General features: G+C 34.0%; 1 protein-coding gene across 10 annotated transcripts in view; it reads right to left on the minus strand.

The window, feature by feature from the left end:
• The window catches only part of PIBF1 (progesterone immunomodulatory binding factor 1), a 197,489-nt gene that overhangs the window by 151,073 nt on the left and 19,124 nt on the right, over positions 1-27,292 (minus strand). For all 10 annotated transcript variants that reach the window (XR_012009976.1, XR_012009977.1, XM_072782813.1 and 7 more), the window contains exons 6-7: positions 6,141-6,274; positions 228-336 (exon numbers count right to left, since the gene is read on the minus strand). Coding sequence is in view for 8 of the 10 variants with exons in the window: in XM_072782813.1 (XP_072638914.1) it covers positions 228-336; positions 6,141-6,274 (243 nt within the window). In the remaining 2 variants the exon portion in view is untranslated. The remainder of the gene's footprint in view (positions 1-227; positions 337-6,140; positions 6,275-27,292) is intronic.

A 27,292-nucleotide genomic window follows, 5' to 3' on the forward strand; every position in this document is an offset into this window, starting at 1 on the left:
TTTTTCTTACTTTTCAAGGTTTACCATATTATTTGCTTTCACTTGGGCTTTCACTTGCCACATAAAAAGGGCTAATTCTTATTTTGCAATTTGCCATCCAAACAGAGTTACTAAGGACCCTTTTTCTATTAACTTGGTCAAAAAGCAAAAATGTTCCTCCCACAATTCTGCCCTGTGCTATGTCCACAATCGCTGTACGATAAAATAATGTGACTCTATAAGCTTACCTCTTTTGATAATTCACTTCTTTCTTTAGCTTGAATTATGTGAGAGGCTTCAAGTATTTCATGTTTTCTCCTTAACTCAATTATTTCCTGTTCAAGTCCATCACGCTCACTATAGAATTCAAATACACTTATTATTTTTACTAAAATAAAATTCAAACACATATGTATATTTTATATCCCATTTTATAACGAAAACTGAAAACGGGTTGCCTATGTTTCAGGAAACTGAACAGAGATACCAGCAGTAGGGCTTTAGTGTCATTCTATGAACAATGAAGTATCTGCTTTTCAAATTGAGAAGACTGTTCAAGACTGTTCAGATATATAAATATAAATTTATTATCCTTAAAAAAATAAATATGTAAACTACACTAGCCAGTAAAATACATAATAAAACCTTCTAAGGTACACTCTGGAATCTTTTCATTAATCATTAACAATCTTACCTGGAAGCCAAAACTTTTAAAGAATTTATATATGGCTCTAGGCTTTCAGTTCAGTTAGCATCAGAAAGCCCTTAATTCATCACTCAGATTGCATAGCAGATACATAAGGACACATTCTTGTGACTGGTTCACAAATTGTTTATGATTACCCAGAGATTCTACTTTCCATTTGCAGATAAGCTCTTTACTCAAAACCATGAAACCAAGAATTGGAACAAACCTATAACTGGTATCTTAAAAAGTGAGCAGAGAACTAGACTTACTCTTAATTTATCCTCTCCAGTCAGAATCAGTTCCTTTGTACTTGATATCATTTACTCACCGGGCGTTTCCATGTTGATGGCTGCTAAGAACTGTTTTTCTTTTCATTAGATTTTCAATAACTGGTTTAGAAAACTATTTTCTTCTAATGAACAAAGTTATATTTATTGAAGAAAAGTGAGCAAAATGCAAGTTACAAAATAACAATCACACATAAACTCACAAAGGATGACTGACAGTATCAATATTTTGGTACATATTACTTTACGTGTTTCCTGTGTTTACACACAAATACTTGTTTTCTCACATGGTAATGGATCACATTCTGTTTGCTATGACTTTTCTTATGTAAAAAAATGAGTATAAATCATGATATAGCAAAACATCCATGATCTTGCTATATACAGCTGACAAGAGTTAACATTGGTCTTCATTTGCATTAAAGTTTTTTTTTTTTTTAAGATTTTATTTATTTATGAGAGACACAGAGAGAGAGGCAGAGAAATAGAGGGAGAAGCAGGCTCCCCGCAGGGAGTCTGATGTGGGACTTGATCCCAGGACCCTGGGATCAAGACCTAAGCCAAAGGGAGAGGTTCAACCACTGAGCCACCCAGGTCCCCCTTGTTTTGCTTTTTAAAAAGATAAGACACTTAAACTTAAAATTAGTTACATTTTCCTCACTATTCCTGTATCATCCCCTAGAAACGATGATAAATTTAGTGTTTCCATATTTTTAAAAGTACTTTTACTCACCAATAGTTTTTTTTTTTAAGATTTTATTTATTTATTCATGAGAGAGAGAGAGAGAAAGAGAGAGAGAGAGAAAGGGAGAGAAAGCCAGAGACACAGAAAGAGGGAGAAGCATGTTCCAAGCAGAGAGCCTGACGTGGGACTCAATCCTGGGACTCCAGGATCACGCCCTGGGCCAAAGGCAGGCGCTGAACTGCTGAGCCACCCAGGGACTCCAACTCACCAATAGTTAACAGTCATACTCTGTACTATTTACTAAATATTATTTTGTCATATTTATTCTCTCCCTCTCTGTTGTTGATATAGGTGAATAAAGACACACACACATATACATGTATACATACCACACACACACGTGTGCAATTTTTCTCAACTATTTAAAAGATATATGCAGACATTAAATCTCTCTATCCCTAAATAATTTGGTGTGAATTTTCTAAGATTAAAGATATTATCTTCTATAATCACAGTATTATTAGCCCTTATACAATAATATATTATCCATTTTCCAAGTTTGTCCCAATTGGCCTTCTTCCCACCTGGTTTAGGATCCAATGTATTATGTATTGCATTTGGATGCCATGTACCTATAGTCTCCTTTACCTCTGGGGAGTTCCTTAGTCAACATTGTAAAAGATATGGAAAGGTTATTTGTAGTGGGAAAAGGCGGCTATTTGTAGAGTACTGGCCAATTGTTTTATAGAATGTCACTCAATTTTAATTTGTCTGATGTTTCCCTATAATTAGATTCAGGTAAAACACTTGAGGCAGAGATACTACACAAGTGATAATGTGTCCTCAATATGCCACATAAAGAGTACATGAAGTACATAAAGCCTCAGTATACAAAGAGGCATGTGATGTCACTATTTCCCATGATTAGTGAAAATAACTCTGATCACCTGGTTAAGGTGGTATCTACCAAAGAATTCAACTATAAAGGTAACTTCTTGCCCTCTGAAATTAATAATCTGTGGGAAACATACTTTGAGGTTGTATAAATATTTTGTTCCCCAAAATACTTTTACCCAATGGTTTTAGTTTCCATTGAGGATTCTGAATCAAATAGTATAAGGCTACAAAATGGTAATTGTAATATGCATAAATTTTTATTGATTGGCATTCTACTGTAAAGATTCTCTTTATTATTAGTAAATAATCTGTTGACTGATCTTATTCCAGTCAACAGATTAGAACTCATTATTGTTAATACTCATTTTGATACTCAAGTTGTACCATATTTAGACAGTTGAAACACCCTCAATTAGCTACTATGGCATTGATTTGGAATTAGAGGTATCAGTATGATCTGTGATCTTACCCATAGTGTAAGCCATTTTCCCTATTTCCTCTCCATCACCTCTTTACTGAAAGGGCCTAGAAAGGATGACCAGCATCCAAATCTTAATTTCTAAATAGTATTTCCCACTAAAAGGAATCAGGACTTATCAGTTAAGGGGTTGAGGCAATGAAATTAGAAAATTAGAAATTAAAACTAAACCTGAGAAAATTATGTTATGCCAGAAAGTAAGGAACTGCTTAAAAAAAAAAAAAAAAAGATGGACACATCTTTTTAAAATTAAAAAATTTTTTAAAAGATGGACACGCTTTTTAAAATACAGTATTATGTGTCTGACTTATCCATATAGATACATTCAGACCTAATTTAATGATTTTCACTGCTATATTGAATTACATTATAGAAATAAATCCTAACTCACTTCACATTCTGTTGTTGAAAAGCACCTGAATTCTTTCTAATAATGCTATGGTTAACATCCACTTACCTGTTTCTTTTTGCACATTTGTAAGCATTTATCAGGGACATAAAAGTGATCCCTCACCCCTGCCAGTTTACCTTATATATTTGTAACCAGAACATGTCTTTATTCATTCTATTGAGTGAACCAAAGTGTTTGGTTTGAGCCCCTCTTGCTTGTTTTTCTGTTCTATTTGTAGCACATAAAGATGCTTATCACGTTTTTGATCAGGGCTATGTTTTCCCTTCTTAGGTTTTTATTATAGAAAATAAAACACACACACACACACACACACACACATATATATAAATAGAGATGATAAAATGAACACTCTGCTCTCTTCACCTGGCTTCAATAATTCCCAACTCATGACTCATCTTCATTCATTTATCCTTCATTCATGGCCATGCTGATTATTCTGATGATTAGGCTTTTTCGTTTTTTCTTTTCACATTTTACCTTTTACTGCCACAGATTTATAGTAGCAGAGAGGACATCAAAACACCAACTCAAAATATAATCTTACCATCACAATTTACTTACTTTTGAAATGATTCTTTTGAAATCCAGCTTTATTCAAGAGCCACAGATTTTGAGCTCCATTAATTATATTTTGACATTAATACATACATAACAGTATGTATTACATGTCAGTCATGCTGGTAGTAGGAATACCAATCTGGTTTTTGAAATGTACTTATGTTGTTATTTAATTTTTAAAGTGCCCATTCCTTTAATTATTTTATTTATCAACATTATTCTGTAATATTTTAATAATATTTTATATTTTGTAATATTAAATATGCAATATATAAATATTATTTCATATTCATATTTTATAATTATAAGCTATATATTTTATACATTACCTATATTACCTACTTATATGTTATTATACATAAAACACATTATATATTAACACATTTATATAAGTTAATGTTAATATTAATTATAATATAGTACAATTAAGATAATATATTAATTTTTTTTTTTTTTTAATTTGTGATAGTCACAGAGAGAGAGAGAGAGAGAGAGAGAGAGAGAGAGGCAGAGGGAGAAGCAGGCTCCATGCACCGGGAGCCCGACGTGGGATTCGATCCCGGGTCTCCAGGATCACGCCCTGGGCCAAAGGCAGGCGCCAAACCGCTGCGCCACCCAGGGATCCCAAGATAATATATTAACACAACATATTAGACATAATATTAATTATATTATATGCCATATATAATTAATATAAATATTTAATAAATATTAAGTGACTACTATATTTCAAGAATCATTTTAGGTGCAGGTACTGACAACAGTGAACAATTAGAATAATGTCTCTATCTATAAATACTTTCATAAATATTTCTTTATTGATCTTTGGTTTTTATAATACATTTATTGGTATTAGTGCCCTCTAATAGATGACAAAACTCTGGCTTAGAATGATAAGAGATGTACCTAGGGACACACAGCTAAGTAGTGGCTCATTAATGTTCAGACAATAGAAAAGTTACATTCCAGTAAAAGGAAAATTCTTTGCTACTTAGTAGCACTGGGAAATGTTCTCAGAAAGTATTATTTTTTCAAAGTGTGTATGCCCTTTGTCAGAAAGGAACAGCTAAAAAACACTTCAGATAAAACTGAAGTATTTAAATTGATTCCATAAAACAAAAATAATCATCAAGTGAGATTTAAAAAATATTTACACACATGGGACTTTACTGGGTCTCTATCTTCTAAGACATTACATTTTAAAAGAGAGCAGCAATTTCCAAATAAAATAAAAGCTGATATAAAAAATACAATCTAAACCCAATAAACTGCCAAAACCACATGCTTTTTGTGCTATGCAGAATAAGGTATATGTCAAGAGAATGAAAAGACAAGCCATAGACTGGGAGAAAATATTTGCTAAAGACATATCTGATAAGGACTATTATCCAAAATATACAAAGTATCTTAGACCTCAACAGTAAGAAAACAAATAAACCAATTAAAAAATGAGCCAAAGACCTTAACAGACACCTCACCAAAGATATACAGATTGCAAATAAGCACATGAAAAGATTATCCATATCATGTGTCATCAGAAAAATGAAAATTAAAACAACAGTGAAATACCCCTACACACGTATTGGAATGGCCAAAATCCAGAATGCCAAAAACTGGCAAAGACGCAGAACAATAGGAATTCTTGTTCACTGCTGGTAGAAATATGAATGGTACTGCCACTTTGGGACAGGAAGTTTGGTGGTTTCCTACAAAACTAAAATATTCTTACCATACAATTATGCTCCTTGGTATTTACCCAAAGAAGCTTATGTCCATACAAAAACCTGCACATGGATGTTTATAGCTGCCTTACATGTAACTGCCAAAACTTGAAAGCAACCAAGATATCCTTCATTAGGGGAATGGATACATAAATGGTGGAATATCCAGACAATGAAATATTCAGCACCAAAAAGAAATGAGCTATCAAGTCATGAAAAGACGGAGAGGAAATTTAAATGTACATCACTAAGTGAAGAATCTTAAAAGGTTCCATACTGTATGATTCCAAATATATGAAATTCTGGAAAAGTCAAAACTACGGACACAGAAAAAGAGTAAGATACAAAGTGGAATTAATGATTTGACAGTAAAAATTCAGGTGATTTTGATACATGTAAAAAAGGAGAATGACAATAGCCATCTTAACAGCTTACCTTTTGACTTTATCATAGTTTTCTTGGCGGTAGTCACCTTGCTGAATTAACTGTTTTGTGTCTGCTAATTCTAACACCAAACGTTGACATCTAATTTGAAGCTCAGAGTAATTTCTTCGATCATCCTCATAAGTCTAAAAATCAAAACAATAATAAAAAATTTCAAGCTAAACATAGTTGACCAAATTCTTTATTGAATTCTTATGTTATGCTGCGAATATCCTTATAATTAAAAAAAAAATTCAATTCTTCTGTGTAGTAATTTTCCCTACTTGAAGATAGACGATCTTAAACTGACAATAGTTTGTAAGTTCCTTTGTTTAAAACTTGAGTTCTTTTTTTCATAGAAAAAATAGGGCAAGTATGCTCTGGTTACTAGAATAATACATAAAATGACCAATAATGTTAAACAGCTTTTTTGTTTTAGTAACTATTACATGCCAAAGACACAGAAATGAATAAAGCACAGCCTCAGTCTTGAGGAGTTCACAACTTAAGAAATGAAGGGCCATTTGAATATCAAATATCCACAGTGAAAAAGTTACTGAATAATCATGCAGTTTCAGTTGTGGTGTTCAGCAGAAAAGTAATTCTGTGGTACTTGGAACAATATTTCTCCATTGATTTTCCTTCCACTCACCAGACCAGTAGAAAGGGATTGCAGAAATATGGGGGAAGGGTAGAGGGAAAATTGTCAAAAACCACAACGTGGCCTCGCTTACCACAAACTTCATTTCTTACCATTTCTCATGTTCATACCCAGCATCCCTAAAGAAGATTTTAAGTTCTTTAACATACCATGCTTCCTCTACCTTGTTCTCACTGCCTGAATAGCTGTGTATTATCTGAATAGTTGCTTACCATCAGATTAGTTTTCTATACACCTCACCAGAGTATAAACATCTTAAGGGCAGGGACTTTGTCTTATTCACCACTGGATCTCTATCATTTTATACGGTACTTGGTATACACAGGAAGAATCAAATAAATGCTTCTGAATAAATAAGGAGTAAATAAATATGGGAATGGGGAGGAAAAACAGGACACAGGGACAGAGTTCCTCCTTATTTCTGCCTTTTGGACTCATCGGATCTTACAAGCAACTGTCAACTTCACCCTTAGAACCTGTCATGTTAAATACATCCTGTTCCAAGTCATTCTTTCTTTAGTAGCAGACCAGGTAAGTGTGGCCACATTCATTCCATAAATACTGACCGAATTATTTCTACCTGACTGATCCTTGATTAGAAATACTGTAGATACAAAGATAAGATACTGTTTTTGTCTTTTTTAAACTATTAAGCATAACTTTGAAATGCTGGCTCCCAAATTTCTATCCAAGGGCTGTGTGAGAAATGCAATTATAGAAAAACTATACACACACATACTGGTATAATATTATTTTGGTATAATATTATGTTCTACTGAGCATTTCCTCATAAGAATGGAATGTTACTATAGTATTAATTACAGGATCATAACTGAGGATACTGTATCATCTGCCCAAAGGATCATCACATACATCGTTTTCAGGCCTAAATCCCAGAAGACACTTTAGTTCCCCCTGAAGAATGCTTTACCTTTCTAAATACTACTAATCATGTAACAGTTTTGGAGCAGTGTATAGTGTTATAGTTGGGAAAGCAAGCTCCAGAATTCAACTGCCTAGAGTAGAATTATCTGCAGTAAGACTTTGGGCAAGTTTACCTTTCAATATTCAGTGTCCTTATCTACCTCACAGAGTACTGATCATATCAAGTAATACATGTAAAGTGCTTATAAAAATTCCCAAGACATAGTAAATAATCATTAACTATAAATTAGTATCATAATGCTTCTTCTTTACTTTGGCTTCTAGGGAGATTATAGAACCAAACTGATAGCTCAACTTTAATAACTGCACAAAGACTGAGAAAGAATCCTGAGGCATATAAATACTTAAAAGGTGGCCACAAAATAAAGAGCATAAGGCAAACAAAGCAGTATTAACAGAATCAAAAGGTAAGGTGGGGGGGGGGTGTTGCAAATATCTTCAGAAGAAAGTGCTGTGGGGAGACAAGTAATCAGTGGTACTGAGTACTACCAAGAAAAAAAATCCAGTAAATAAATGCATTAAGTATTCAGGGGTATGGATGGAAAAGACTGACACAGACTAAATAAAGCAAATATATCTGAATACTCATCTCAATGTGTCCTTGTTTTGTGCTATTTTATATGTATTCTATCACTTTTTACTTACTGTTATGACTGGGTATAAATATTACCCACATTTTTACAGATGAGGAAACCGGGGTTTAGAGACGATAGAAGTCTCAAAGCTCATCAACAGCAGCGTAAAGGACTCCAATCGAACGTTGTCAAACACCAAACCTGCGGGCAACCCTCTCTTTAATTAAAATATAAAAGAAAGTACAGTAGCTAGAATATATGGATAAATGAAGGTTTTTAAAAGATAAGGTAAGCTTGAAAATGTTCAAATATTAGTGGGGAAGAATGAATAGCAAAAGAAAGATGGACACTGGAGAAAATAGGCATATGCAGGAGGCCCTAAGAAGGCCACAGGGAATAGGATCCAGAGCTCGAATATAGGGATTAGTTTTAGATCAGCAGACATGCTCATTGTGGCAGGCTTTTTTCCAGCTGATAGAGAATTAAAAACTTGAATTTGATATCCTTACATAGCTCTTATCAATTTGTTAAAAGCCACAGAATTACTCATCACCCTAACACTTCATATATTTATATTATCCACTTGGTTCCTAAAAGTGTATGATTTTTCCATTCGTTGAAAGCAAGACTCCTCCTGCTATAAACAGTTAAGAACAAACAAAACAGAGTGAGTACAGATGTAATAAATTTGTTATGTTTTGTGGCAGAAAACTGTGGGGGTTCTCATCTGAGGACTTCCAATTTCTCTATGAAATGAAATACCAAGTCATCTGTTGAGAGTGGAAAGCTGGAGATGTGAGGAGAGTGGTGAATGTCTAAAATAGCTGTGAAAAGTGAGAGGACCAGGAAAAACAGAATTGCAGCACAACTGTGTGTTAAGGTAATGATAAACTTGTGTACTTGTTATTGCCTATGTGATTTTTTTTTTAATCCAGTAGGGCTCAGTTGGAAAATGAAGAGTTAAGATTTTGTCAGGTGGGTTTGATAAAAAGACAGTTGGAAAGAAGAGAATCTTGGCAAGAGAAAGGTTTAAGACTGATAATATGATGAAGAAGTAAGAAAATAAAATTAGGAACGGATTGATAAATTATATGAATTGGAAATTCTGTTAAAGATTAGTTGGAAGCAAAGGATCAAGAAACATGAAATAGAGGAAGTAGTATGTTCAGTGATCAACCTGAATTGTTAACTTCAGAAGTAATGAGTTCTGGGTGACAAGGAATAGAATATGGGCCATGAGATTGAGTGCTAAAGTGGAAAAGAGTCAATCACTGAAGTTGAGAAAATCAATAAAATGCCATGGCCATGTGGTTATGGATAAATCATAGGAGCAACTCAGGCAGGAGCAAGGGTTCCACTAAATAAAGAAGAATATCCCTTGGTGGTCTGCAAATGAGGAAGGTTGAGGTGTGGTAGCCAGATGACATGAATGCCCAAAGAAGCAGGGGTTTTTGTGAGAGTAGAAGTGCCAATATCTAAAATTATAAAGACTTAGAGAAGACATCAGAAACTGGCCCTAAAATACTTAGGACATAGAGTCCTGGTCCAGAGACTGGTCCTGGTCCAATTCCATGGGAGCTATGTAAACTTTCTTTAAATATAAACCCCATATGACCAAGTATAAACAGAGGTTCAGTATAGGAATGTATATATTCTAACAATACTTTCTTTACGACTTTTCAACAGAAAAATTTTCCCTTAAAATTAATACTTCATATTTTGAAAAAATACGTTTCACTTAGTAGTAACAAGTAAAATAGGTTAAAGTACAGCACTGGAAAATAAGAAAAGTAACATCTTCCTTTGAAATGAATGAAACCCCATGACTGTGTACAACTTCCAGGTTAAGGCTAAAGAGAAGAGAAAAGATTACTTTGTATTATCTCTATAGAAGCTTCCCTGTTTTGAACTCAAGATCAACTTATTTGGGAAGATTCACACCCCAAACCCGATTTTGACGTTTGTCCTTTATTTTGTCATAGCGTCTGGTTCTTTCTGTCAGAAAATGTACCACATGTGCTGTGAGCAGCCATTACTTACTCAAGGTTTTCTATAATCCTAGTACCTAGCTAGCATTCCACCTATTACATCAAGATTTGTAATTAATGTCTGTGGAAAAGGAGGAGCAAAAGAGGACATTAAATTGACTGAAACAAATGAAGTAAACTTAACCTTCTCAAACATAAAGGGATACACATAAAATTTCCAGTCACCAGCCCTAACAGCAAATTTCTACCTAACAATGAACAAATTAACAGCAAGTCTCAATTTCAACTTTTTTTAAAAAAATATTTATTTATTCATGAGAGACTGAGAGAGAGAGAGAGAGAGAGAGAGAGAGTCAGAGACACAAGCAGAGGGAGAAGCAGGCCCCATGCAGGGAGCCTGATGTGGGACTTGATCCAGGGTCTCCAGGATCGCACCCTGGGCTGAAGGTGGCGCTAAACCACTGAGCCACCCGGGCTGCCCCCTCAACTTTTTTTGTAATAAAGAAAAAAAAAATTACATGGGGAAAATAAGGACAATCCAAGTCACTGAGAAGATTTTAAATGTCCAGTTTTCTACATATATAGAATGGAAATGACGTTGACTGCCAGGGTTAATGTTAACTTTTCCATCTCTTAAATTATTCATATGAGGAAATAATAGCAGACTATCTCCAGTCTGAAAAAAGTAAATCTGTTATTGTAATTGCATTTTTTCTTGTATTGCCTATAAACCTCATCTTTCTCCACATCCACCTAAGACCCGGTGTTCCTTGAAGATCTGCTTTATCTCTGTACATCCAGTAACCCTGACATAGTGGTTGCACTGGACATGTTTGCAAAAGTAACTACTGTTGAAATATAAATGGACTATGCAGCATTAGCATTTAAAATAACTAAATTCAGCTGTAAGAAAAAGTGACTTTAAAAATTATTTCATACATTATCAGTTTTCCAACTGAAATTAAAGAATACTATCATAAATCTGCAAATAAAATATGTCATCTGAAACAATGGTAACTGTGCAACATATGCAGAATTTTCTCAAAGATTTTGAGAAAGATAGCATGAAAGGGGCTTTTTATTCTTGCTTGCGGTGATGGGTGTGTTCACTTTGTGAAAATTCAAATAAGACTTCTTTATGTACATTATACAGTTTTAAAATGTGAAACAGGTTTCAACTAGGAAAATGTTAACTGGGGAGAAGTTCTGCAGGGGTGCTCATAATAGGAATGGAAAGGGGGAGATGTGATAATCACATCAAAGTGTAAAGAGAACAGAATGAAAGTGAGTAGTGAAGAGACACTTTTTTACTCTATATTTCTCTACAGTTTGACTGACATAAGAAGCTGAAAATTTTACATTATACATTGTTTTGGCAAAGTATTCAACTATTAGAACCTTTGTATTTATAAGATATACTAGAGATAACCTACTACAATCTTCTTATTTTGAAGATCAGAACCTTAAAGCCTAGAGGGGTTAGATAATATGTCCAGGAATCCAGGCCAGGGCTAGTAGAGATAGAACCAGACAGAATCCAGGTTCGCAAATTCATACACAGTTCATGCTTTTCTTAATTTCAAGTTCCTGTGTTTTGAAGAATCAATTCTATGGAAACTATAAAACCATTGTTAGAAGTTTTAACATTATTATTTACTGTTCAAATTCAGAGTGTTAAAAACATTTTAATTGCGAATTTTATGGGTTCAAATATGGCACATGCATAAATCACAATTAATTTTGGGCTCCTTTCCTTTAAAACAATTATTACAGTTATTCCTTAAATACATAATAAGAAAAACCATTTGAGAAAACAACATTGAATCTAAATGCTTTCTACAAAAAGTTAAAAAAGTATTCAAAGATGCAATTAAATAGGCATATTTTAAACAGCAGCTGTGTAAACCAAAAGGCAATTACTTTAGGTATAATGGATTTCTAAGCATCATTTAAATCTTTCGTCTCTCACACCATGTAAACTGAGAAGAGAGTGGTAACCTATGTGTCAAAATAAATCTTTAATAAATGAGGTGATCTCCTGCCTGTGGGGAGATAGGGCAGCTAAGGAAATTGGAAAGGTGATACAGTGACATTTACCTTTCGGTCAATGGTTCAAATCAGAAGCCGTTTACATTGGATGGCAGTTTAGTGAATGAGAAGAAATGGCATGGTTAGCTATTCTGGGAAAGTAAGAATTCACCCCTTAGAATTTTCACAAGTTTCACATTATCTATAATCTAGTCCAAGCAACTACATACAGAGAAGGACAAGAAACCTAATTAACCTTTGATTGCTGTAGACTGACCTTTAAGTAATAACAGAGTCTGTTGCTGCCAAAGACTATTCTTCATTGTTGTTAAGATCCTCAAGAAATATTACTTAAAATTTTTTCACTTCTCCTAAAGTCTTAAAAAAAAAAAAGTTAAGACAAAACTACACTATTACAAGTCTACTGTTGGTTAAAAAGAAAACAAGAAATTTTTTTTTTGTATTACATGATAATTTTCAGTAGTATCTATTTCAGTCAGTTAATGTGAATCCAAATATAAAAAGTTTAACCTTTTCTAAAAGGAAAAATTAAAAAATTTAGAGGACTGAAAAAAAAATTTAGAGGAATGAAGAAAGGTAACTTTCATTAAGTGTGGTAGACATTAGAGAACCCAGAAATGGACCCTCAACTCTGTGGTCAACTAATCTTCAACAAAGGAAACAATATCTAATGGAAAAGAGAGTCTCCTCAACAAATGGTATTGGGAAAATTGGACAGCCATATGCAAGAGAATGAAACTTATACCATAAGCAAAAATAAATTCAAAATGGATGAAAGACCTAAATGTGAGACAGGAAGGAATCCATCAAAATCTTAGAGGAGAACACAGGAAGCTACCTTTTTGACCTTGGTTGGCTACAGAAACTTCTTCCTAGACACGTCTCCAGAGGCATGGGAAACAAAAGCAAAAATGAACTACTGGGACTTTGTCAAGACAAAAAGCTTTTGTACAGTGAGGGAAACAATCAACAGAATTAAGCGGCAACTGATGGAATGGGAGAAGGTATTTGCAAATGACATGTAAGATAAAGGGCTAGTATTCAAAATCCATAAATAATTTATCAAACTCAAACATCCAAAAAATAATAAATATAGTCAAGAAATGGGCAGAAGACATGAACAGACATTTCTCCAAACAAGACCTACCAATGGCTAACAGACACATGAAAAAATGCACAACATCACTTATCATCAGAGACATACAAATCAAAACCACAATGAGATACCACCTCACACCTGTCAGAATGGCTAAAATTAACAACTCAGGAATCAACAGGTGTTGGCAAGGATGCAGAGAAAGGGGAACCCTCTTATGTTGCTGGTAGGAATGCAAACTGGTACAGCCACTCTTTAGAACAGTATGGAAGTTCCTCAGAAAGTTAAAAATAAAACTGTCCTACAACCCAGCAATTGTACTATTAGGTATTTATTCAAAGGATACAAAAACTGTGATTCGAAGGGGCACATGCACCCCAATGTGTATAGCAGCAATGTCCACAATAGTCATAATGTGGAAAGAGCCCAGATGTTCAATGACAGATGAATAAAGAAGATGTGATACACACACACACACACACACACACACACACACACACACACACAGTGGAGTATTACTCAGCCATCAAAAAGAATCAAATCTTGCCATCTGCAATGAAATGCATAGAATTAGAGCATATTATGCTAAATGAAATAAGTCACTCAGAGCAAGACAAATACATGATTTTACTCATGTGGGATTTAAGAAACAAAACAGATGAACATAGAGGGGAAGGGAAGGAAAAATAAAATAAGATAAAAACAGAGGGAGGCATATCATAAGAGACTCTTAACTATAGGGAACAAACAGAGTGGTTGGAGGGGAGATGGGAGAAGGGATGGAGTAACTGAGTGATAAGGATTAAGGAGGGTACTTGACGTAATAAGCACTGGGTGTTATATGCAACTGATGAATAATTAAATTCTACTCCTGAAACTAATAATGCACTATATGTTAACTAACTTGAATTTAAATAAAATAAAAAAGGTGGTGGACATTAGATTGGGATAAAGAGATATGGATTCACCTATGGATTCACCTCTGTCTCTGCTCTGAACTGTTCAAGAAAGTCAGCTTCCCTGAGTTTTAACTGCTGCCTCTGCAAAGTGAGTACACTAACTCATTCAATGTCTCATTTATTTTTATGTGCCTACTACTGTAGTACACATTATATTACTATTATTCATAACTAGCTTGTGGATCTAGCAGAACCCTCCACTGCTGAACAAAATGTTGTGTTGGGATGCAATTTTTATGGCTTACATTTTATTCAGCAAACTACTGAAATAAATTTGAAATATTGGTCTTTCAGTAGGTATTGAGCCAAATACAAATGAACCAAACAAATTTAAGTCCTAACATTTTAAATGAGACCAAGTTGCTAAATTATCTTTAAAATCTCACTTATTATTTAAAGAATTTAAGTATACCAATGTAAGAAAATATAGCTTCATGTGCCTTTCAAGTGATTTAGATAAGCATTAGAAGTATAAACAGATGTGGATAAGAAGGATAAAACATTAAACTTGATTCACCCAATTTACAGTTAGGTTCAAATAACTGTTTTAGCTCTTGAAGCAAATGAGGAAGTATGGTGAACAAAAGGTGACTTAACAATGGCAAAAGAATGTCATTTTTGTTTTACTGGTAAATTAATTTGATAATATTTAAAATATTTTTATGCTTTAAACACACACAAGCACAATTTTATATAAATGAAAGATATATATATATACTAGAATTACCATACACACTGACAGGTTTAAGAGCAGGAGTTTTATAATTTTTTATTTCTTTCCTCCCTCTTTGAACCACAGCCCATATTACTCATATTAAGTAATACATATCTTTATACTTCTCCATATGAGTTTATATACCCATGCATACACACAAATGGAAGGAGGGAGTTGTTGGTCATTCTTTATCTATCCTGATCAAAAAAAAAAGAAAAAAAAAAAAAAAAAGAATCCAGTCTTAAGCAAATGACTCTTGGTTTCTGTTCAGGTCATGATCTCAGGGGTGAGATCGAGCCCCATGTCAGGCTCAGTGCTCAGCTCAGAGTCTGCTTGAGATTTTCTCCTTTCTCCTTCTCCATCATCTGCCCCTTCACCACCACATGTGTACAAGGTCTCTTTCTCTTTCTCAAAAAAAAAAAAAAAAAAAAAAAAAAAATCATGTTGAATATTTTGCACCCAGTTTTATTTATTTAGCAATTCACCTTGAAGAAATTCTAAATTAACTGATATTCTCTAATTCATTCTATAAATGCCTGTACAATATTCCATGGTATAGCTTGTATCATAGTTTATGCAACCATTTCCTTGCTGTTGTATTGATGGGCATTTATTTTCTTTCTAGTCCATGCTTCCTCCTTTCAAGGCCTGTTGCCAGAAACAGTGCTGTAGTAAACCTCCTTGTACCAATATCCATATACACTAGTATTTTACTCTATGGGACAGTCTCAGTAGTGAGGTTGCTGTGGAGAAGGATACTTACTTTCCATTTCAAATGAGGTTGCTAGATTTCTTTTTTTTTTTTAATTTTATTTATTTATTTTGAGAGAGGGAGAAGCAGACTCCCTGCTGAGTGCAGAGCTTGACTAAGGCTTGATCCCAGGATCTTGAGATCATGAGCTGAGTTCAGTGAAGTCAGATGCTTAACTGACTGAGCCACTCAGGCATCCCCACTAGATTTCTTTCCAAAACACTACAACAGTTCACATTTCTACCAACAATATGTATTTTTTTCCTTAGAAAATCTTTCCATATTAGATCTTTCCCATTTTTGTCAACCTGAATTCTCACTGTTACTTTAATTGTATTTTCCCAAATGCTAGCTAGTTTGAGCATCTAGCTATTTAGATATATATTTTTTTGTGAAATGCCCACTTATAGTCTTTGCCTATGTTTCTTTGAGGTTGTCTTTTTGCTGTTAATTTATAAGAGCTTCAAATAACGCTAGTATTAACTTTTGATCATCTGAACTCCAATGTTTTCCCCCAAATGCATACTTTATATATTGAACTTTGCCTGTGTTTTTTTTTCTTTTTCTTTTTTTCTTTTTTTTTGGGGGGCGGGGTACTTTTTCTGTTAAAGCTTTTTGTTTCCATCTTGGCTGAGATTACCCCAACCTATAGGACAGCACTACCCTACAGAACATTTCTGCAATGATGAAAATCTACATCTCTACCATCCAATATGGTAGTCACTAGCCACCTGTAGCTATTAAGACTGAGGAACTGAATTTTAATAAACTTAAACTTACATGGAAATAGCCACATGTGGCTGTGACTGAGTAGTCACAGTACTCTCCTGCACAAGGATAGTATCCAGAACTTAGCTACTGACAGTTCAGTCCATGAACTGGCACAGGCTAAGGAACACTAGTAACATCTGGCAACGTGCTGCAAACAGTCTTAGGCCTTATCCCAGAACTACTATGTCATTTCATTTTAATAAGATCCCCAGGTGCTTTGTATTTACATTAGAGAAGCACTAATAACCATTAAATTAGGAATTCTTAAAACTTTTTGTGACATGGATCCCACTGGCAATCTGGGGGGGCCTGTGAACTCTTTCTGAGACTAATAATCCAATATATAGAAGTATGAAAGAAACAAGTTACAATGAAATAAAAATACCAAAGTATTTTAAAAAGTTATATATATCCCTCTTGTTTTCATTAATTAAAAACTCAGTGAAGGGCTTAATAACTACAATAACATTGAAGTAGGGATGAGCATAATTCTAAACATACAAGCAGTAACTACACTGTGATGAAAAACTACACCTGATTTCTAATGTTGACCAGAGAGTCATAGGTAGTGGCAGTCATACTGTGGTTTCTGCCCATATCTGTTATTGGAGAAAGTGTTAGATTTCATTTAGAAGTGAAAATAATTTTTTCTCCATATGACCTAGAGGTGTGTTGACCCTAAGAATCTGTTTTATTGTTCAAGTAAAGGCTTAGATTTTCCTCTAAAAATTTTAATCCAATGGAATGAGGATTTGTGTATAAAATGTGAGGATAAACTTTTTTTTTTTTAAATAGGTGAATATCCACTTGTGCTAGCATCCTTACACTAAATAACTATTCTTTTTCAATTGAACTGAACTACCACTAATTGTGGCACATATTTAGATCTCGTTCTACATTCTGTTCCACTAGTTTGTCTGTTTCTATGCCAGGATCCCATTTTGTTGATATATTAGTTGTGAAGTGTATAGTGGGATCTTGGTTGGACCAGCACCTCACCTCACCTCTAATTTTCTCCCCCCCACATTTCCTTGGCAATTCGAGACATTTATTTTTCCACAGAGACTAAACTAATTTATCTAATCCCAATCCTGTACAAAACTTCTCTCCATCAAAAAATTAAAAACAAGAACAAGAAAAGTATTGGGATATAAAATGACTTTGATTAAAATATTAATACAGAAAAAATTGATAGCTTTTTCCTTGTTGTCCTCCTCAAATATGGAGCTTCCAAGTTCAACACTAAGACTTTATAGTTTTCTTCCTGATGTGCATTACTTTCCTTATGAATGAAATATTTTTCTTCTATGTCCCTCTATAGCAGTTAGTGAGCAGTTATTTTTCTAAGCCTAGAGAAATGCTAGTGATTATAGATATATCTTTTATTCAGTCATAATATCAAATTTCTGCATTAATTTTAGCTGTTTTTCTAAAACAGAAAAAAATTTGTATGAACAGTTTTTTTTTCTTCTTAGTGTGTCTGCTAAGGCCCTCCAAGACCACATATGTTAGTTAATAGTGAGCAATCCAGTCTGTATCTCATTACTGTTTTAACAGGAAGAGGTTTTATTGTTTTCCCATTTAGGATAAAATTTTTTGGTTAACATTTTGTTTGTAGCTATTTAAATATCTTTAATAGGAGTAGTCGCTAAATTTTATCATCTACTAATACAATCATATGGTTTTTCTCTTTCAAATTGTTGATATAATGCATTATCCTTTCTATTCTAGAATATACTTTAATGATAAAGTATTATTCTTTTGCTACAATGCTAGAATTCACTTTTGAACATTTTATTTAGAATTTTTGCATGTGTAGTAATAAGTCAAACTGATCTGTAGATTTGTTTTGCTTTTGAACTATCTTTCTCAGAGCTTCCCATCTTTTTCAATAGTTTGGTGTAGTTTAATTAACTATAATCAGCTCTCCTTGTGGAAATCAGCTGTGAACACATCTGGGTAATCCATCTGTGAATCTAGTAACTTCATCAGTAGTACATCTTTACTCACTTTATAATACCTCTCTGGTTATTTTTCTATTTAAGTTCTCCACTTCTGTCAATTTCAGTCATCTATATTTTGTTGGGACATTTCACTTTCCTTTCAATTTTCAAGCTTATTATCATAGAGCTATATTTCCTTAACATCTCTAATAATTCCATGCTCCTTATTTTTATTACTTCTTTTCCTGCTTTCTTAAAATAACTACTGCATGTCTTTATTTTTCATCTTTCTAAGTACAGGCATTTTAAGGCTATAGATTTTCCTCTGGCACAGATTTAAATGTCTCAAGGATTTTGATATAACATGTTCTCATTTTCTTTGCTTTCTTGTCTATTTTTATTTTCTCTTTGATCTAAAAGATATATTTCTTAATTTCTCAGTAAATTTATTTCCCCTCACCTTTTAATTATCTCTAGTTTTACTAAGTAACTATAAAATCTGTATTTACAGATTTATTATGGGGCATCTAGGTGGCTCAGTTGGTGAAGCATCCGACTCTTGATTTCTGCTCAGGTCATGATCTCAGGGTCATGAGATTAAGCCCCATATCAAGCTCTGAGCTAAGTGCGGAGCCTGCCTAAGAATCTTTCTCTCCTTGCACCCTCCCCATGCTCCCTGTGTGCTCAAACTCCCTCTCCTCTTTAAAAAAAAAATTGCTATTGAACTATGTGGTCAAGTTTATACAGGATTGTTTTGGAAACTTCCCATTGGCACATTAAAAATATTTTCTAGTTAAAGAATGTTAAACTTTGTATATATCAACTAATCAAAATTATTCACTGAATTAGTTCTTCTAGTCCTTATTTTTTTAATCTATTAAATCCATCCAATTCAGAAGGAATTAGAATATTAACTTTCCCAACATCATTACAATTTCTGTCACTTGATATATAGAAGTTGGTGATTATATCTGGATACAAGCTGAGGTAAGGTCTCTCATGAGTCGTTTTCCCCTGTCATAATATGATGATATACGATCTTGGCCATGGGGTTCAAATTTTATCTGCCACATTAGAAACCTAGGCTGTTTATTAGAATTGAGATTCTAGTTCTATTTTGGACCAAAAGAATCTATGGAGGTATCCATAAATCTAAATTTGAAGAAGTGCTTATTTATTTTAAATTTAATATAGAGACAAACTATTATTTTTTACTAATGAATTTGTTAGATGTTATAGGATAATTATAACTGATAAATATCAACATAAACATGAAACTTAAAGAGGAATTTAAAATTTATCAGTTAGGTAGGCTAAAAAAGAAATTTTAGAAAACAGTTAATATCCTTGAAATGTAAAAACCTGAATAACAAATACGTGTCATACCTCATTTTGATAGTTAAAATCAACTGGATTACTCACATATGAATACCTGAGATGAGCCTCAAGGTAATCTTGCAGAATTTTTCTCAACAAACGTAACTATGTTCCTAAACAAGGAAGTTAACTTAAACAAAACACTCTTCTTGCTTCCTAGTTACGAAAGTTCTCAAAAGAAAAAAAATTTCACCATTTCCTCATGAAACTTTATAGCTTCATTAAGGGTAAACACATTAATGCCTTACATAGCACTGTTAACATTTCTTTTCTTTTGAAATGAAAGAAATATACTGAAATAATTCCACAATAGCAAAACAGCTACATGCAGTTTAGCTACATAATTGGACCAAAATTCTGACCTGCTATAAAGAGATTTCATAAACAGAAATTAAAAGTACAGTATTTATGAAAACACTAAGCATCATACACAAGCTTATCCACATAATCAAAATATGCTAAAATTAGACTAATTATTGATTACTTATAAACAAACTCTAAGCTTGGAGTAGAAGATGAGCCCTACTTTCCAATGTTAGTATCTAGATATTGTTTCCAAATTTAATTGCAGATGTGGAAAAAAATTATGAAAAACGATCCCAGAAATCCACTAAAATTGGCACTTTAGGAAAAATGACTTCTTTTCTAAGATTAAAAATAACTTTCTACTAAATTTCTAAAGTAGTTTTCCTGTCATATCTGCCATGAATCAGATTATAAAAACAAAAAAAGAAGCAACTGCATACTCATGGGGCTTTAACATCTAAATATTTTTGTTAGGTATAATCATGAAATCAGTGTAATAATTGAGACACCCTTGATCTGAAAAATACAAGTTATGCCAGACAAGTTTGCTTTTATAATTCTTTCTTCCAGTTATAAATCTGAATTTTATTAGGGAAAAATAGTATTTGAATGGTTTTAGGCAGTGGATATGAAGTAAGGAATATACATGAAAATAAGGTAACAATGTAACACTTTGGCCTTTAGGGCAAAAATGACAAGATTTTCTGAGTAACCAAAGCTGGTTAAAGAAATAAGTGGATATATGCTGCCACCATGTGGTGAAAAAAATTAAGATAATTTTGGAAAATACTAACTCAATCCAGGAAGTCTTAATAAAGTAGGAAATGTCTTTCTAGCTGTCAGTCTCAAACTCAGACAAATAACTAACAAATATCTTAATTTCTCTTAGTAAACCACAACAGAATTGTCATTATTGCTGTCATTTTTGAAGCATCTATATTTGTTGGCTACTGTTTCCTCTTTTAAATTTCTATTAATTTACTACTTGTTCTATGACATAGTACTTTATTGCATTTGTCTCAAGTTTATCCTCTTGAACTCAATCCACATTTGTATTGTGCTTTTATAAACTTTTATGAACTTCAGTCACATTTTTTCCTAGCTGTTGGTGTTTATTCAACACATCCTAGTTTTTATAGATCTTCAGAGTAAAGTCAGCTCCCTGATTACTAGATTTTAGTTTCTAAGCTCCAAACTCAATGGTTTTATCAGGAGTTCAATAATTATTAAGAAGTAATAAAGTTACAGTGTTCAAAGCTGCACATTTTTTCAGGATCTAGTAATATGTTTTATTTTGCTTCTAATATTTTTCTTAGTACTTTAATAGTGCCTGACATGTCATCATCCATGTCAGTACAAAGTCAAACATGTTGAGAAAAAGAGTCTCCCATGGGGCTAAGACCCTTTTTAAACAAGTAAGGTGATCTCAAAGTCAAATATTCTACATGCATAGACTAGATTTTCTCATTCTTTATTTATGCTAAAAACAAGATTGTAAGGCGGTTCTCCTTCTGGTAATGGCTGTGTAAGTTCCCATCTGACCAATTCTACTGCAGAACAACTATAAATTCTGGACAAAATACAAAACAGGAAAGTTACCCAAGTCAAGCAGATTCTGGAGGAGAGTCTATCTGCACAAGGAAGAAGGGATCAGCACTTGAGAAGTTTCCTGATCTTATCTGAATTTTTCTTTTTAATGGTTTTTAGCTTGAAAGTAGGCCTACTCTGTACTAAGTTGGAGGTATAAAGGTGCAACAGAAAATATTTCATCTTTCTAGCTTAAAGAACAGAGAAGGGAACCTTGAGTTCTATGGATAATCTCTACTAAATCTCTGGCTGACCTCTGAACAACAGATGTGTAGGGGAGACCCAAGAAGCCATATACTAAGGCCAAAAAACTGAACTGAAATTTGCCATGCTGCCCAAGAGACAGAGTATGCACTTTGAATACAACCAAGTTAACTTCCTGCTAAAGCAAAAACAATGGCACTATCTAGAGGAACATAAAACGAAGTCTCTATAACCTAACAGTTACAATATTATGATCTAAGTTTACTCCATGTTTTAAATAAACAATTTAAAATTACTCAGCTTCTAAAACCAGGAAAATGTGACCCATTTTTAAAAGACAACTAACAGAGATCAACTTTGAGGTGACCCAGATTTTGGAATCAGCAACAGGCTTTAAAGTAGGGATTTAACTATTCCCAATGGTATAAAGAAAACCACGTTCACAATGAATTAAAAACTATAATAAGCTGAATGGAAATCTAGAAGTGAAAAATTCCACTCTTATTTTTAATTTAAGATTTATGTATTTGAGAGAGAGAGTGAGCATGCACACGCATGCATGTGTGCACACAAATTGGTGGGGAGGGGCAGAGGGAAAGGGTGAGAAATCCCAAGCAGAATCCCCCTGGAACCCAATACAGGGCTCGATCCCACAAGCCTGAGATCATGACATGAGTGAAATCAAGAGTGTGATGCTTAACTGACTGAGCCCCCCAGGTGACCCGAAAAATTCCACTTTTAAATATTTACTGAGGAGAAATGAAAACATGCCCACACAAAAACCATATTCAAATGTTTGTAGCAGCTTCCTTTATAATGTCTCCAAGGTAGAAATAACTCAAATGTCCCATCAACTGGTTAATGAATATATCTATACAATGGAATATTACTCAGTAATAAAAAGGAATAAATTATTAATACACAGAAAAAATGATCTGACAATTTCTCATATAACTAAACATGACTGGTAACTGGATAGATATATATGTGATTAGGACAAGTGTAACTAAATGTTAATGGCAGAAATTAGGTGATAAGATACACCGGTGTTCACTATAAAATTCTTTGAAGTTATCTATGCTTGAAAATTTTTACAATGAAATAGAAATATATTATACTTTCTGGGGCTGGTGACCAATTTTGAATGTGCTAATTTTGGGAATATAAGTTAAGAGGTTGTCCTCCAATTTGCCTTCCTAATTTTGTATTTTACTACTAAGAAAAGCCTCCTATCTCCAAACTTGAGATTCTTCTCTGGGCTTCCTTTCTAACATAATGTGTTTTTTGTTTTGTCTTAAGGAGTAAGTTGTTGTTGTTGTTTTTTTTTAAGATTTTGTTTATTTGAGAGATAGAGAATTTCAAGCAGACTCCCTGCTGAGTGCAGAGCCCAACATGGAGCTGGATCTCATGACCCTGAGATCATGACCTGAGCCGAAATCAAGAATCTGACACTCAACTGACTGAACCATCTAGGTGCCCCTCTAATATGATGCTTTTAAAGGTTAATATTGAGGGGCACCTGGGTGGCTCAGTTGGTTAACCATATGACTCTTGGTTTTGGCTCATCATGATCTCAGGGTCATGAGATCGAGCCCCATGCCAGGCTCTGCACTCAGAGCCTGCTTGAGATTCTTTCTCCCTCCTTTTCCCTTCCTTCCTGCTCTTCCCTCCCCACTTGCATACACACACACTCTCTCCCTCAAATAAATACACAAATAAAATCTTAAAATGTTAAGTATTGAATAAGATTGGACTTAATAGTTATCTCTGGACAATACTTCTATTGTGATTTTTCATAAAGTTTCTTTTATTCCTACTTTCTGGCTTTCATCTTTCAAACACTGAAGAGAAAGTAATTCCCCAAGAGCTCATGGTAACAATTCTTAAGAAGTCTGTAAAATTTTTAAAACTAAAATTTAGTCTGTGAATGGCTTTTTGGAAGTCTACATATTCCATTTCCTATTTCCTCTTTATACATATGAACAATTATCACCCAAGTGAAATACTATATAGTTTGTTCATTTATATTCATTTATAAAATTTCTGCTTTGATCTTCTCCTATAGGTTTACACTTGCATAAATATTCATTATCCTAATTTTCATGCATTCTACAAGCTCAGAACAGAAGTATGGTTGATCAGTTTGTAGTTACTGAAGTCCTTAGATTTTTGTGTTTTTAAAAAATATTTTATTTATTTGACAGAGAAAGAGAGAGTGAGACAGTATATACAAGCAGGGGGAAAGGCAGAAGGAGAGGGAAAGGGAGAAACAGACTCCCCACTGAGCAAGGAGCCTGATGCAGGGCTCAATGCTAGGATCCTGACCTGAGCCAAAGGTAGATGATTCACTGACTGAGCCACCGAGGCTCCCCTGAAGTTCTTAGTTTCTAAGGACAGGTACACAATTTACCATCTCTGAAGCAATTTACTCTACTCTAACTGCTCTATTTGAATAATAAGATTACACATTTGCTGCACTGTGAAGTGGATCCTTGAAGTCCTTTTAAAATTCTTGGGTGAGTACAACCTAGTAATGTTTTTATTTTTTTCCCCCAAAGTTTACATTTTATTCCCCTTTAAAATTATGTAACATTGTATAGGAGACCCATGTTACCTCCCTTAAAATATCCAATCCTAAATATATATAGACAAAGATGTTTGCTGAGTTATTATATGAAGAAGTCAAACAGTATAGAAATTTTGAATTATGACTTACTGAATATCGGTAACTTCATAGTGATTATAGCCGTTAACACCATGATCTTGTCCCAAGGCCTACAATGGTATTATATCTTACTGCTTATTGAATGAAGTAACACTTCCTTTCATTTTCAAATTTAGGAGAGTTCAGAATTAATGGCCACTATCTTTCACTGGATGCATTTTCAACTTGTCCATTATGAAATAAAATATTTATTCTTCTTAGGAAGGAATCCAGGTCTTCTCTCACAATAGTCCAAAATAATATTTACATTTTTGGATTGAGACCTAAATTAATGACACTATTAGAAAAGTAAAAAAAAAAAATTGCTATTCCTTTTGTATGTGATGGGCATTTTTGAGTTTCTCACTACCTCTAGCTACCAATAATAAATACATGTAACACACACCATGAAGAAGAAAGAAACATAAAATGCCACTGGGTAAAACGCACCAAAATGAGAACATTTCAAGTAACAGAACCAAAAATGGAAATCTGCATTGAAGAACACTTTCATTGAGTGCTTTAAATAAACTTGCAAATATTTAAAAAAAGTCATAGAGACAATGACTCTCATTGATGACAACTGAACTCTAGTAACCTGGCAATCTCTAGTACTTCTTCAACCCACCTCCTAATTCAATATTTTTTTTATAAACTTCCTTTTTATAAACTTTCCTTTAATGATCATAATCCTCTCTACCTTTCTTATATGCGATTATGATCAAATTCTTCAGCTGTTTTTAATTTTTAAAATATTTTTAAAATATTTTATTTATTTGAGAGAGGGGAGAGAGAGAACAAGCAGAGAGAGAGAGAGAGAGGGAGGGAGGGAAAGAGACAACAAGCAGAAGGAGCAGCTGACAGAGGAAGAGGGAGAAGCAGGCTTGCAGCTGAGCAGGGAGCCTGAGGCGGGGCTCCATCCTAGGACCCTGGGATGATGACCTAAGCGGAAGGCAGCTCTCAACCAACTGAGCCACCCAGGCATTCCTCTTCAGTTGTTTTAAACTGAGTCCTACTTTTTGGTGAAAAGATCATATAAAATTAAAACTCAAGCCATTAAGAGATAAATCATCTCATTTTAGTGATAAAATTATTATTTTAAAAGCCATTATGTGGAATATGAAGATAAACTTCTTTAAAACTCACCAGGAGTAATTCAATCAACAAACACCTCTGTGTTCTCATACTTTCCCTCAGCTATATAATTACAGAAGCCTATATTACTGGCTATGCCCCAAACACAGATGACTCTTTAATCATATGGGTCACAGTGAAGTGGTAAGCCTTTTTTTTTTTTGAAGTGGTAAGTCTTAAACACAAGTATACCCCAGTGTCCAACAGCACTGCTTACTTATATTGCTGGTAAGCAATTAGATGAATGTCTTTCTATTGTTCTTGACAATGAAAAAAATTCTGCATGTAGTTTTAAAGTATAATTTCATGTATATTAGTTGTGATTTCTCTCACCTTAAAAATAAAACAAACCCTTTTCACTCTACTTCCTCTGTCATCTTCAACCCTATCCCTTCGTTCCCCCATGCAATCAAAATCCCACAGAAAGAGCTGCCTAGACTTGTTTCCAATTTTTTTCCTTCCATTCACTCTTATATACACTGTAATCAAGCTTTCAATCTCATCAACTCCAACAGAACTACTCTTGACAAGGTTATCAATGACCCTATTAAATATAATGTGAATTCCCAGACTTCATCTTACTACACCTATAGACAACATTTGAAATAGCTGACTCTCTTTCTTGACAAACTTTTCTCCCTTGGCGTCTGGGACATGAAATTCTCTTGGTTTCATTGTCTCACTGATAAATCTTCCTTCTCTATTCTACAGTTTAATAATGAAGTGCCCTAGGGCCCTGGCCTTGGCCCTCTTCTCTGTAGTCACTCTCCTCTGATGATCTCATCCTGTCTTTAAATATTATCTTTATGGGCAGCTGAGGTGGCTCAGCGGTTTAGCGCCGCCTTCGGTCCAGGGCGTGATCCTGGAGACCCAGGATCGAGTCCCATGTCAGGCTCCCTGCATGGAGCCTGCTTCTCCCTCTGCCTGTCTCTCTCTGTGTGTGTCTCTATGAATAAATAAAATTAAAAAAAATAAATATTATCTTTATGTTAACAACTTCCAAACATATAGCTTCCAAACTTCACACTTGTATATCCAAGTATTTCCAACTGTACAACCAACAGATCTTTAAAACTTGAACTCTCTTTTAACCCTAAATCTGCCTCACCCACAACCTACCCATCTTATTTTTTTTTTTTTTTTTTTTTTGGTACAACCTACCCATCTTAACTGAATGCAAATCCATCCTTCGAGTTATTCAGTTCCAAAACCCTGGAAGTTAATTTGACTCCTATCTTTCTTTCATGTCCTCCATCCAATTCATCAGGAAATCCTAATGGCTCTACTTTTAAAATATATTCAGAATCCAACCAGTTCATAGCACTTATACTGCTATCACCCGATCTGAAGCTCTATCACCTCTCACCAAGATTACTACAACAGTCTCATAACAAGTTTC

The sequence above is a fragment of the Canis lupus genome, chromosome 17 (assembly GCF_048164855.1).
Source record: "Canis lupus baileyi chromosome 17, mCanLup2.hap1, whole genome shotgun sequence".
Taxonomy (NCBI): domain Eukaryota; kingdom Metazoa; phylum Chordata; class Mammalia; order Carnivora; family Canidae; genus Canis; species Canis lupus.